This window comes from Grus americana, chromosome 8, assembly GCF_028858705.1.
Source record: "Grus americana isolate bGruAme1 chromosome 8, bGruAme1.mat, whole genome shotgun sequence".
NCBI lineage: Eukaryota > Metazoa > Chordata > Aves > Gruiformes > Gruidae > Grus > Grus americana.
The window spans coordinates 20,024,482-20,038,282 of record NC_072859.1 but is presented as its reverse complement, the minus strand read 5'-3'; the positions used below and the strand labels follow the sequence as shown (position 1 = coordinate 20,038,282).

The following is a 13,801-nucleotide window of genomic DNA, read 5'->3' as shown; positions in this document are numbered from 1 at the left end:
CAGAAGCCGGTGCTGTACAACACAGTTTGGGATATTTTCCTTTTTCCATAAGCAAAACACTAGCAAGAGATGCTAACTTTTATCAGGATCTTTGTTTCAGCTGTGCTTTTTTTTTGGAGGGGGAGGCTGAAATCAGAATCCGCTTACAGCGGGAAATGGTGTGTCATAATCAAATCAGCTTATACTGTTGAAACACTCACAACCATCTATTAATAATCACTTAGTAGGAATTCCTGTAATAGCATCCAGTGACAGGACCACCACCTGCCAAAGGACTTTCTCCTGTTTAGCCCTCAATAACAGGATAGTTTGGGAGCCATGAATGCCCCTTGACCTTTCTAAATCCTTTTGCTGTTCACTCAGCTAAATTAGCCCTGTAAGAGGCTGCTGTCATTTTTTTCCGCGAATCTATGCTTCCCGCTGCTGCCAGCCCACTAGCACATTCCCCTCGACACTACCACACACAACAAATTTAGACAGCGAGCAGAAATCGCCATCCACTTCATTAATTCCTCATTTTTCTGACCCACTGAACTGTTAACAGTATTGCATGCTTTATGCGGAGATATGAATTCACGTGGACGTGAACAGACGTAAGGCAACAACATGACTACCGGTCAGTTCCGAAAACTGGCTGCACACCAGTGTGCCATGAGCACACTTAGTTGTGTGTAAGCCTGTGCCAATCCCAAGAGCATCTCTCAGTCAAGATTTAATCATTAAATATTCATTCTTTAGTTTGGAGAGCTGTCAAAAAACAACAACAACAAACCCCCAACCACCCAACCCTTTTTAATCTTTTGGAAAAGCAGTGCTACCCAAATTTCAAAAAGGACAGAAGGCAGCAATTCTCATCAAATCAGCCAAGATTTATGCTGAGGATTCATATTTTATGGAACACATTTTGGCTTACAAAAGTATGAATCACGTGCATCAGCCTCAGCATTGCAAATACAGCAGTAACACATCAGGGGAAACATTCCCTCTCAACATAACTCCGTAAGCACATGCGAGAGAGGGTTTGCGGCCCTTCCCTCCGCGCTCCCCCAAGTCATGCAGGACCCCTGCACTCTGTCCTTTCGACACAACCCCAACAGGGGCACTACGGGCAATCACACAGCACAGCTGCAGGGAAACTTTATTTTTTAATGTAATATCTTAAAAGTATTTTGTCCTTGTAAGGAAAGCAGCATGTAAGTAAACTCCTGCAATATAACATACACAAAAGCATACCCAGTAGTCTTTCCGTAAGACAGACACAAAGGCTGTATATAGTCTTTTCATGCTTACAATACAAATTCTGGAAGCAAAAAATTATCCTTCAGTAGTACAACCCAAAAAAGGACCAGGAGTCCAGCAGGACCTACATGATCACCAAAAGTTCACCGTCGCCAATGAGGCTTGCAGCAATGTATATTGAAAAACTGAAGTACACTCTTCTATTTAACCACTGCGTCATAAACTCCTGATGGAAAGATCGGTCAGACTGCGCCACTGCCCTTCCAGGGCTTTGCATCAGAGCTGTCCTTCAGTTCAGACTTTGGTTTCAGCCAGTTCTGGTTGGTTCTGAGCGTACAATTTACTCAGGAAAATCAAAATGCTTATGAAATGTTACAGGTTCTTTTGTATACGGATGAGAATCAAGTTCCTACAGCCTTTCCAATGAGACTCCTGAACCATTTCTGCAAATACTGTTTCCTTGTAATGATTACTTGTAGCATGGGAGTGCAATGTCATTTTTATTATTTCAGAATTTAAAAAAAAACCCAAAGTTTTCCATGAGCCAAATGTTTACATTAACCAAATAGCAGTTTGCCATTTGTCTCCTTACAAGTCAATATCAGACAGTTTCTGCTGCTTGGCAGAAAGCAGCAGAGGGGTTTTCCCCCCCTTCTGAGTTGATTTACAAAATGAGGAGGAAAACAGGACTTCAGTAATTTCATGGAACAATCTGATCTTAGAAATTATCACCACTTTTTCCTCATTAATTTATTTGTAAAGAGAAGAAAATTATCTTGTTAAAAAGATCTTTTATACTATTTAGCTTTACTGTACACCTCCTCTTTACAAAGGGTGTATCCCATCAGAGTGACACATAAACACAGGTTCCTGCTGCTGGGAATGCTGGTGCTCCTGAGCAACACTGACCCCAAAAGTGAAGCCAGCCACAGCAAGTAAGGCAAACCAAATAGCTGGACGTTCTGGACCAAGAGGTTTATTTATCCCAGTAAATGTCACCAAGTAATATGTTCTGATACCACTTTGTATAATTATAACGTGTAATGAACAGAATTAATTCCCAATACACTGAAATGAAATAAACCACCAAACAGGGTAGAATTGTTCTGTACGGCTGGATGCTGGATGTTACAGAGACGGCTTTGGCACAGAAAATTTATACCCAGACTACTGCTGTTGCATTTTCCATCCCTGGCTATGTAGGAAATTAACATTCCTGCCCAATTTCCTGGAGCAATTGGTTTACTCGGCGATGCCTGAAATTAGATCAACTTTGGCTTACATAACAAGTATCAATAGTTATAAAACTGTTCCACTTTTAAGAAAAAAACAAAACAAAAAACCCCTGAACTACTTGCTTCAGTTGTGCAGTGTAACTCCTGAGCAGATGCAGACGGGCTCCCTAGGACCTCCCGTTCCCGTGCTCCCAGTCCTGCTGGCCTTTGCCACAAGCTCGCTGCGTAACAGCACGTAAAGGGCCCCTCCAGTGAGCAGGAGAAAGCTGCTATTTTATTGTTTTAAAAGAGGCAGATGATCAATGAAGGAACTTTCCTGCAGCTCTAACTAGCAGCCTGCACAAGATGACAGGAAATCTGTTTCAACAAATTCTGCAGTCTCCAACATAAAGGGAGGACAACGGGTTGATCGAGACGCCCCTTGGATCCCATGTTGTAGAGCAACCAGGACAGCAGACGTGTCTGATCACAACAAGTTTTTCAGGATCTGCTCCAATACAAACCAACAGCAGAGGTTTAACCTGCTCCTTTCACACTTCCACTGCCCCATAACTGGTGAAGCGGCTGCTGAAAGCAGTTCCTTCCATACCCTCCTCCCTCCAAATCGCTGCTGCTTCATATTTACACACCCCAGGGCTACTGCACTCGTTCTCACCTCACCTTTAGCAATACCAGGCAGCAGTTTACAGCTTGTTAAACAGCAACAGAAAACTAGTTCTAAGCACAATTTCACTTTTTAAAAGGCACCTTACGAACAAGGCCCAATTCTATATTAAAAGAAAAGCAAGTCAATGTATTATTACCTGTTATGACATTAATATCTGGGTACTGGCTTTCACAGAGAGTAACGGCCTTGCTGTCCCTCTCAAACGCCTCTCGAAGCTCTTTCTTAACCGCTGCCGAGCCACACAGGCGATACAGGCCCACCACCTAGAAGCAAAACAATGGCCACACATCAGCTATTTGCTTGCGCAAAGAACTAATAACTGACAGCATGTTTTGTCTCATCTCAGAAGTGCAACCAAAAGAACTGTTTGGAAATGCTAAGGGAACTCAAGCAGTGCAAACCGTCAACAGCAAATGATAATGTGTGTTATCAAACATCACACAAGAGACACGGTTGGGGCTGTTAAGCAGGGAGTGAGTAACGCTTGTGTTTTCCATGACAGTGAACATGGTGAGCAGTATTTTATTGACAGAACATGAGCTCTAAATCAGAACCATTTAGTGCTTTGTTTTTATGCAAACTTAGGAAAAAAAAGAAATACAGAATAAGCTAGACAGTAAACAAAATTTAAGCTATATTTGATACCAGTAACCAGGGTTTCAAGAGAATTGTGAATACTCCATTATTACAGCCATAAGATGCTGGTTTAAAGATGACAAGATGCTGACTTGAAGGTGTTCCAAACTGTATGAAAAGTTTTATGCAAAGCAGGGGTTATTTATCATGTTCAAGGTGACAGGAATGAAACCCACAGCACTCCCGGACTGAATTACTAATTCAATCATGCGCTTTCATGCACTCGAATGTTGCATTTTATTATTGTTTACTTTTCATTTTCATCAACACCATTTATACAAAGCACTCCTATGATACTAAGGAAGTAAATCTTAAATATATTCATTTTACTTTATTTTAATGAGCTTTATAGGCAGGTGTACTGAGCAGTAAATAGCTTGTCCAAAACTACCATGGACTCAAAAGACACAAAAAGACAAAAAAAACCCAAACACCCTGACTTAGACTGTACTGACTTAGACCATGCGAATCTCAGTTTGCAAATGAGAGTATTTGACTGGCCATATATTAATTCCTGTTGAAATAAATGGAAAGTTACCCAATGAAATTTGTACTCTCTCTTTCCCAAGACCAAATATGATGCAGTATTTGCCTAAGAATTTCTTTTCACTGTAAAGTTGCCTAATGCACCTCCACTGGCGTTTCAGATGTGGCCATACCATGCCAGTAGTCTGCAGTCTACAGGAAAGTCAGAAGTGTCAGACAAGCACACAGTTAAAACAAAAAGTTAACAGTATATTTTGCATTTTTCGTTCTCCCTGTGCAAATACACAAATTAGATTTCATGCTCAAAAGCACCAGATACATTCAGACAATTCAGATCCCAATCGCTTCATTACCAGTGTTGCCTTGATTACCCAATATCATTTGCATGACTAGGTGCTAACAAGCCCAAAATAAAATGCTGAAACCATGGGACACATACATTGGAAAGAATAAAACTTCTCTTTTCCACTGATTTGCATGATGTTAGGAGAAGCATTCACAATAAGAATCACACAGTTGTTATCAGTAGTGACTTCCAGCAAAGTAATTACACAGAAGTACCACTTCTGTCTCTATTTTATGACCTAGGTTATAAATAGCAGAGTTAATCTCACAGCACCTGGAACTACACCCAACCTGTCGGCAATTTAAAATAGTAACAGCAGTAGGTGTGATTACTTCTCGGTTTTACCTGAGCAAGAACAGGTGTAAAAGAAACCGAGGGCTCAGACATGTTGTGGAACAGCCTGCAAGAGTCCTCCCACCAGCTTCAAATTAACTGCCAAGGAGAACATCCGACCTTAGGACTGTGCATCTTTGTCTTGTCTAGCATCCGTAACTGGGGATTCGTTTCCATACCTCATTGCTCATACATATTTTTGTCCATTAGGTTACACCAACCAATAAACTGCATTAGGATGAAGAGAAGACACAGCAGCAAAGCAAAAAAAGTGACACATAAAGGTGGTTTTTATTTACCCTTTTCCCCCTCACTGCTCATGCTCTGCAACAACAGCTATCCCAACACAGAAATATTAACAAAACAGATTAAAATACACACAGTACCTGACAGCCTCTCTTTTCAATCTCCAGAATGCATTTCTGCATCAAAAGTGGCACCATCAAGCCTGCATTCTCCTTCTCTACAACTTTTCGAGCGTCTACCCCAAACATGACGGGCTCCCGATCTGCATCGAGACCATCAAGAGAGTTCTCCCACTGCTCCATGAGCGACAGCTTGACGTAAATAAGCCCCCTCGGTTCCAGTTTGACAGCCAGCTGATGTGTCTTTGTCACTCGGAAGAGAGTGGGAAGAGCCACAGTTCCATGACAACACACCCGATTTTTCCGTGGGGTGGGTTCCCAGCTGAACACCACCAGCTTTAAGTGCTGAGCATTTTCAATTTCTATGTTGAACGTGTGGTCCATATCTAGAAACGTTGTCCTACATGTAAGCAGGGCTGTTCTTGCTTTATTTACTGAGTCAACCTGTATTGCACAAAAGACATCTTTTGAGTCTATTCTTGGTGGTTTTAAGTCTTCAGCACCATAAAAGTGAATGCTCATAAGTCCAGAGATATACTGAGAGCACTTGGGTTGATCAGAAAAGTTATAGTGTCTGAAAGCATCGATATCTATTTCAGTTTTACCACTGTTACTTGGGAGGCTCTCCTTTCCTTTCCCACACTTGGTTTCATGCCCATGTTTACCTGATTTTGTTATAAGTTCGGGAGAGTCACCATCACTGAGGTAACCGCCTTTGTTGAAGGATTTGGAGCTCCTTGAGCTTTTCTTTTTGTAGGTGTGCTGTGATGACACACTGCTATCAAGATGGTAACGACTTATCACATTCCTGCTGGCAGTGGTGCTTGAGTTCCCAGAAGATGGCAAAGCCACCGTATGGCTTGTATTCCGGCAGCTACCTTTCAGCAGGGGAGGAGGGTTATCTGAACCTGTATGGCTTGCAGTTCCCTTGACACTCAGTTTCCTGCTCAGCTCTGGCAGCTTTTTCATTTTCATGGAAAGCTTTCTCACAGTCCTGGGAGATTTAATTCTATCAGGGAAAGGCCAGTTGATTGATCCACTTTTTTTCAGAGGACTGGGACTTGGAGGAGAAACCTCTGTTGAGGGTATATCAGCCTTGTGTGCAAGTACAGCTCCAGACCCTTTAGAAGAGAAGAGAAAGAATAATAATTTTCAAACTGCTCAGGAACTGCAGGTCACAGTAATGAAAAAATAAATCTTGGACTAGGGGAAAACATGTTGATTTGTCATAACTTGATAAAAGCAATTCATTCAGACAACCATCATTCATTCACCAGTCATGCTCACGAGCATTCAGAAAGCTATGCTCTGCTGGCTCGTTCAGCCAAATTTGGCAGTTCATAGTCAAAAGCCAGATTTGTTCTGCCTCATGGAGATGAAAGGGGCAGAAACTACATATAAATGAACAAGCTGCCTCACCCACTGCATTCAGCTCAATCTATCTGTGCCATGCCCCCCGTACAAGCAGACATGGCTGCGTTCCTGGGGCACAGGTGCAACAAAACAAGTCTTAAATGGGAAAACACTGGAACATAGCAAATGCACCTTTCTCTACAAAGCAGTTAGCTACATAGCCAACACATCAGCATTGCCCACTCCTCTTGGGTCTGGAGGAAATACACTCATGTCCAGTGAAGAATATGGCTGTACTCTCATGCATGTCCCTCTCTTACCCCAAAGAGCCCTAAGTCCCTCCTGTGCAGACACAGGCAGTCTCTCACACCTTTTCTTCCATTTCTCTCAGCTCCTCCTTTCCACCACAGGACGGAGGAGGACAAACACAACAAAGATTTACCCCTTCCAAAAGCTGCATCCTGCAGTGCCTCATTCCTGCCAGCAACTTGCCATCTTTCCTGTACAACCATCCCATGGCAGGGCTTAAAGTTGTATGGTTCCCAAGTGATGTCCTCCTGGGAAACCAACTACCTTTCAAGGTATTAAAAAAAAAAAAAAATCATAACAGCAGGCACTGATGCTAAAGAGGGAAAAATAAAAAAAACCCCCTCCCTCAATTTAGCAGTAAAAGACAACTAATTAAGGAATGCAATCAGATATAAGCCAGTACTGCACAGTCAGGAACCTGTGGTTCACCTCATGCTCCAATAGTCAAGGAAATACAAAGTTATAGCTCAAGCTTTTCTTACTTTCACCAGCATGAGGCAGTAATGACTGTGGGAAACGCAATGAATTTACATGAGTTAATGAAGCATGCAAGAGGGGAACTGAGGCCAATATGACAGATATTAATAAAATTACATGAGTACTTTCACTTAGAGTCACTTTTCTGTCCCTTGAGAAACCAACAGTGGTTCTTGCTAGCAATAACCACCCCATTCACTCATCACTTGGCAAATTTTAGCAGCTCCCAACAGGACTGGTGTAGCCTTGCCTGCGCAGGGTACCACGGAGCCCCTCAGCACACTAACCCTGTGCTGCAATGAGCCCGAGCAGCTCACGGAGACTCAAACACCTATATCTACCTGTCATCCCCCCTTGCTAGCCAGGGAAAGGGAGTCCATTTACAGCACGTAAAAAGAAAGAAAAAAGTGTTGTTTTCATGAGATACTCAGCAAATCATACTTTACAGAGGTTTCCCTTACAGATTTCTCAAGTTCTTACTGCTTTAATTCAAAACTAACCACTTCGAGTCCAAATCACCATACAGCTAGTGATTTTTACAAGTCCCCTGTTCATCCAAATTAATTTTCACCATTTAACTATAACTTACTTTTTATATTTCATTTAGCTTAAACAGTTAAATCAGGTGATCTGATCTGTGACTAAAGAGATTTATTGTGTTGTTTGGATCCCCCCCCCCCCAAAAGAAAACCCTACAAAGACTAGTTCTAGCTCCAGCAGAAGTTTGGCTCTAATAACTTTTGCAGATAGTTGCTTAAAAGAGTACCTTTATAAAAGAAAGTTTCAGTTATGAAGAATAATGCATAGAATCTGTTTTCTGGAGCAACAGAGGAAAATTCATTTAGCCCTGCATTTCATGGATGTAGTTCCCTTGCAGGGGAAGGGCTATTTCTAGCACGCCTGCTGTGCTTTTCTGGCAAGCAGCTAGTTAGAAATGTGGTGTTTGATAAAAGCAGACAAAGCCTTCCCTTGTACTGCAAATCACAGCGTGGTCCCACTGGTGGGCTGGCCTGGAGCGCTCTGTAGCAATCAGTGCCATACTTCAGCCCGCTAACATTAATCTTCCCTTTCTGTCAAAAGTCTCTGGCACAGGCTTGGAAAAGCAGGGCCAGCAAATTAAATTTCCCCCCAGCTCATTAAAACTGAAGAGTCAATCTAACACTCTGACTTTTACGTGTCCAACTTCTGCTGCATTCAGCACCGAACAGTTAAAATAAAATATGTGGCTGGAAGAAACTTAACAGTCGAGTATTATGCAGGATGGTATTCCCATCAGCATTGGGCCACATGTTGTTCCACTACAGCCAGCAATGTGCTGAGGTATGCACGCAATGCAAAGAGCCTACAGGACACAGCTCTGAACAAGCTGCAAAAGGAGCTGTAGCGCAGCCCGGTAACGCTTCACTTCCCAGCCTACTCATCTGATACAGGTTTCTCACAAGGATGACAGAGGAACTGAGCTGCGCATCGTTCCTTTGACTAAGTTACAAGGCTGTGCTGCAAACAGGCTCCTCACTGTCCCTGTCCCTGCTCGCTCTGCCACCGCACATCCCATCTCAGCAGTTAAACGTCAAAAATACCCTTATGGAAGGATGGTAGGAGATGAAACATAAGGGGCACCTGTCCTACCAAGGTGGCAGAGGGATGACGAGTTTTACATGATGTAGCTGACTATATGTATATATATATAATTTATTTATATGTACAGTGAGAGCAATCAATCACTGGAACAACATCCCCAGGGACACAGAGTCCTTCATCAATGGAGGTTTACAAGATGCGACTGGACAAGGTGCCAGGTAATCTCATCCTGGCTCCTCTTCCCACCAAAGGGTGGACCAGATGATCTTCTGAGGTCCTTTCCAACCTGGGCTGTTCTATGATACACCTATGCTTTCTGGAAGCTTTATCAGTATGAGCAAGACAGACAAAAAAAAATAGCTTTTGAAGGACAACACAATCCAAGTCAAAGTGACTTGACATCATAAGTGACTCCTTCCATCAGCTATTTGTTCAGCTTGACTAATAAAGCCACCTTTTACTTTGCTCAGCAACGCGGCTGCGTGAAAGGATAAAGCCTTTTCACGGCCAAAGAGACACAACTAGGGAGACGTGAGCAGCCCACGGGAACACAGCCCCTCATGAACCCAGACCCCCCCCGTCCCACCCCACCTGGCCAGCTGTCCACAGGCAATGGCTACTGTCCCCTCGGCTGAGCCGGGCAGCGCTGACAGACCCTACACCCCTACCCGGCGCCGCCCCAAGGCAAGAGAGGACTCCAGCTACCTTAAGCACTTACAGCACAGCCCCTGCCAGACACGTGCAATGACTTAGCACAGTAAAAACACTTGTCTGACCCTGCTTAACACGATTTACGTCTGCTTGGGCACATACATCCCTGTCAGACCGACTGCCAGCAACGCATGCTATTTTACAGGCATATTCGATTATTCTACATGTAACATTCCTCATTGCTTAAGGTAGGGTTTCTGAGTGATTTTAAAGTTCCTCAGAAAACCTGTAACTTATTTTTGGGATGATGAGTTGAGGTGAACGAGTAAGTCAGAAAACTACCGGTTCCTTGAAGCATCAAATGGCCACTCTCATGGCTAATGGAAATGCTGAGATCTGACCAAACTAAAGTGGTATGTAATTTAATTTTTCCTACTATCCTCCAGACATACTTAATAAGTACAGTACATCTAACACTGAAAGCATCTCTCTAAAATAACGGCATTAGTGTTGAAGGTCTAAGCCATTTCATTAAAAAAAAAAAAAAATACAGCTTACACTGAGGTTTTATAACTTTCAAAACCAAAGTGTCCCTCCTGCCTAGATTTTTCATTCTTTTTCTTTTATTATTTTTAAATCAACCCAATGACTTATTGGGAAAATGTATTAAAAATGAGAAAGCAGCAAATCAAAACAGAAAAGCCCAAATATCTCAAAATTGTTCTTGTAGCAAACAACAGACGAGTTAAAAAAGGGCTACTGTTTTTCTAGATGCCACAAGAAACACTGATCTGGATTCTCAACCGACAGAACCGGCACAGCTCTACCGGCGTCAGAGGCTGTGAACTCAATCAGGCGCAGGCCCGTGACACCTTCTCACCCTCAGATAGTTCCAGACCTGTTCTGATAGAAATCTTCAGAGTAGAACTGTAAATGCCATTAAGGGAAGAATTCGTGCTATATCAAATTCAAGCAACTTCAATTAAGATCTAAAGGAAGGCATCGCCTCTACTCACATCAGCAAATGGGGAAAAAATCCTTAAAAAAAACCTAAAAAGAGCTTTTAAAATTGGGATAGAATGGAATTATTTCTATGTAACATCTTAATTATCTAAATAAATGGAAGACTCTCCCCTTTTAATCTGTAAAAACCACCCCTATAGAAAATACTATTTTGATCACTGCAGCCTCTGAATTCCATCCCACGTAATGCTTCAGAGTCAAGGAATGGAGAAATTATTAAAAGGGTAAGAAAATCTCTAAGAACCCTGTAATGGTAGCTTGTTTTCTTCAAACACTATGCACACTGACATTAATTAAGCTATGACAAACCAATCAACCCAGGGATCACTTCTCCCGGAGCAAAAGATCTGAAATGGATTGCTTTACATAGCCCACTAATTAAAACGGGAAGTGATTACAGAGTAACCTCCCGAGCTGAAGGGGCTGACCACTGCCCGCCCTTCATCACAGCTGTGGTCCTCAGAGCATCCTCGACAGCGGCACCTCGTCAGAGAGAGGAGCAAGCATGTCTAACAGCACTTTAGATCTCTGACCAGACTTAAAGAGTTCAGCGTGTACAAACATGAGTTTGTTGCAGATATTTAAACATTAATGATTCTGCAAAAGCACAGCCCAGATCCTGGCAAGCTACAACACACAAGTCCTACCAGGATGTCTCAGACACAGACACACATGAGATGATTCCACTGATTAGGTGGACACTAATCCCAACAGTAATCCTCCCCAAAAGCAAAAATATTACAGATTCTTCAGAAGGTACTATTCAGAGCTCCGCGATGTAAATGTATCACAGAGGCCGACATTATAAAGGGATATTTTTCTGCAACATTTTGCAGGTGATAACATCTATAAAAACAGACAGTTAGAGTTCAATTCTAAACAATCTTAAAAATTTACTTTAACATTTTTATATGCAAAAAATCTATAAATGCAATATGAAAATTTCTATACATAACAAAAATATTCCTATTTTCCAATCATAACCATTTTGCCTGTGCAAGGAGACATCAAATTAAAAACAGCCTCCAGGGTCCTTTCCTCTTAAATTCTTCTCCCACAGACCTAAGAGCACAAGTTGGCACTATGTTACTACATTACTAACTCAGAACCAAATTATCTGCTTACTCTTACCTTCTGTGTACTTGTCATGAACAAAATACATGAATTATTTTTCCAAGCTCTGCTACAGGGACACCTTACTTTTTAATCAGTCCATTTTTAAAAGCCAGCGTGGCTAGAATTATTCGCTAAGGAATTACCTGACAAATCCTATTAACATAAATGGCATTTACTGTAGAAAGTAACCAGATTAACACCAGGAACTAGCAGCGTAAATTAAGACTATGGGGCAAATTAGCACCTTTACAACTATGATCCATTTTATTGATAACATTTCCAGGAAATATGTATTTGCTGCTGTGTTTGGAAAGACTCCCAATAACTGAATTCTGTCATTTATATTTTTTCTTAATCTTCTGCCTAATAAAGACTCTCTCAAAAAATAACAACCCCCAAAACAAAAAGAAAAAGAAAAAATTCATGACCATTTTCTCTGTACAAAGTTGGAAATCCAAATAAGGTAGCAATGTTCACTGTTTTAAAGATAAAATTGATTGCATTATCCAAACAAGAAAACAGAAAATGACAAAATTAACTACTGTTTTGTTGGCTTTTATAATGCCCCACTGTTGTCTATGCTTCTCAAAATTTAATACTTTAGACTCTACGCTAACCAATATTGACATATATAAAATCCTGTCAATAAGATAAGCAGACTTTTCCTCAAAGCAGTAATTGGGTATTTGTCAGAAGTTACTGCTCGATGTACGCAGCTCTCCAAGAATATTGATATGAACTTCATTGCAGTTGTGTAATTCCAACAAGGTCCTAACACAAATAAAGTTAAATTGGCCACATTGCCCTTCATGCAGTAATCTTGTATGCATAAGCTGTCATTTTAAATTTGACTGAAAATAACTGTAGACACCTTAACTGGATTAAAAAGAAGAACTAAGCCACTTCTCCATAATAAAGCCAATTACTGAGCAGCAGGGATCCACTTCATCATCAATTAATCTATTCAATGTGATCACTACTCAATACATGCAAAAGGAGAGCTGCATTTAAAGTAGCTTAATTAACTCCAGGCATAACAAACTAATCAGAGGAAATCCATAACACTTTTCTACTGGTGGCATGAGACACTTTAAATGGGCAATTTTGCTTTCAGAAATAAATGTTTCTTCAGTACAAAACCAATTTTTTACTTTCTTCTTCTTACATAAAGGGATTTATTTTTTTAAAAAAGAAACAATCACCTATATATTGAGAGATTAACCACCTAATTGGGGGTGAAACAGTTTACAGGGGACACACAGCTTTCCTAAATAATTGTGCTTACCAACCTCTCCAGAGTGCCTAGATCTCCAACAATTAAAAAAAAAATCTACCTAAGAATATGATATTTCACCTATCTTGTAAGCAAATATAATTGTCCTAAGTATTTAATGCAGCTATAAACACACTTTGCAACTAAAAATACGCTTGTATCTGCATTTCCACAAAAAACTAAATGTGAGTTCCCAGAAGACTGACTGTTTTTTCTTCTGTTGTTTACAGCAGTTGCTTTGGTGCCTTTGAAAACAACCCCGTTCCCAGAAACAATCTCCGCCCTGGGACTCCGGGCACAGCAGCTCCCGGCACGCAGGGACACTGGGCCAGAAGCCCACCAGGACGGCAAGGCTGAATGGGGGCAACCAGGATGGGGGGCTCCTCTGAGGGCAATGCACACCTGGGCTCCGACGCCGGTGTTTCAGGTCCTCTCTGCTGAGCTGGGCAGAAATACAGGCTCTTAAGTGGCAGTGCAAAGAAAGCACAAACTTTCTCTGAAGAGTGGAACTTGGAATTCCCTGTCGCCTGAACTTCATGTGAAGTTTCTAACCCTCAACAGGATACTAGAGTTAAGGTCAAGATAATGTAAGACACATCGGTAATTAAAAATCATACCTTTTTGGAAAGGGTTGGGTTTTTTCCTGCTTCCTTTTGTTTAGTGTGGTTTTATTTTTGTTTGGGCTTTTTTTAATAGACTGGGAAAAATCTT

General features: G+C 41.5%; 1 protein-coding gene across 2 annotated transcripts in view; it reads right to left on the bottom strand.

Moving 5' to 3' along the window:
• Positions 1-13,801, bottom strand: part of SYDE2 (synapse defective Rho GTPase homolog 2) — a 28,011-nt gene that overhangs the window by 8,770 nt on the left and 5,440 nt on the right. For both annotated transcript variants that reach the window (XM_054833627.1, XM_054833628.1), the window contains exons 3-4: positions 5,329-6,428; positions 3,278-3,404 (exon numbers count right to left, since the gene is read on the bottom strand). In XM_054833627.1, coding sequence (XP_054689602.1) covers positions 3,278-3,404; positions 5,329-6,428 — 1,227 coding nt within the window. The remainder of the gene's footprint in view (positions 1-3,277; positions 3,405-5,328; positions 6,429-13,801) is intronic.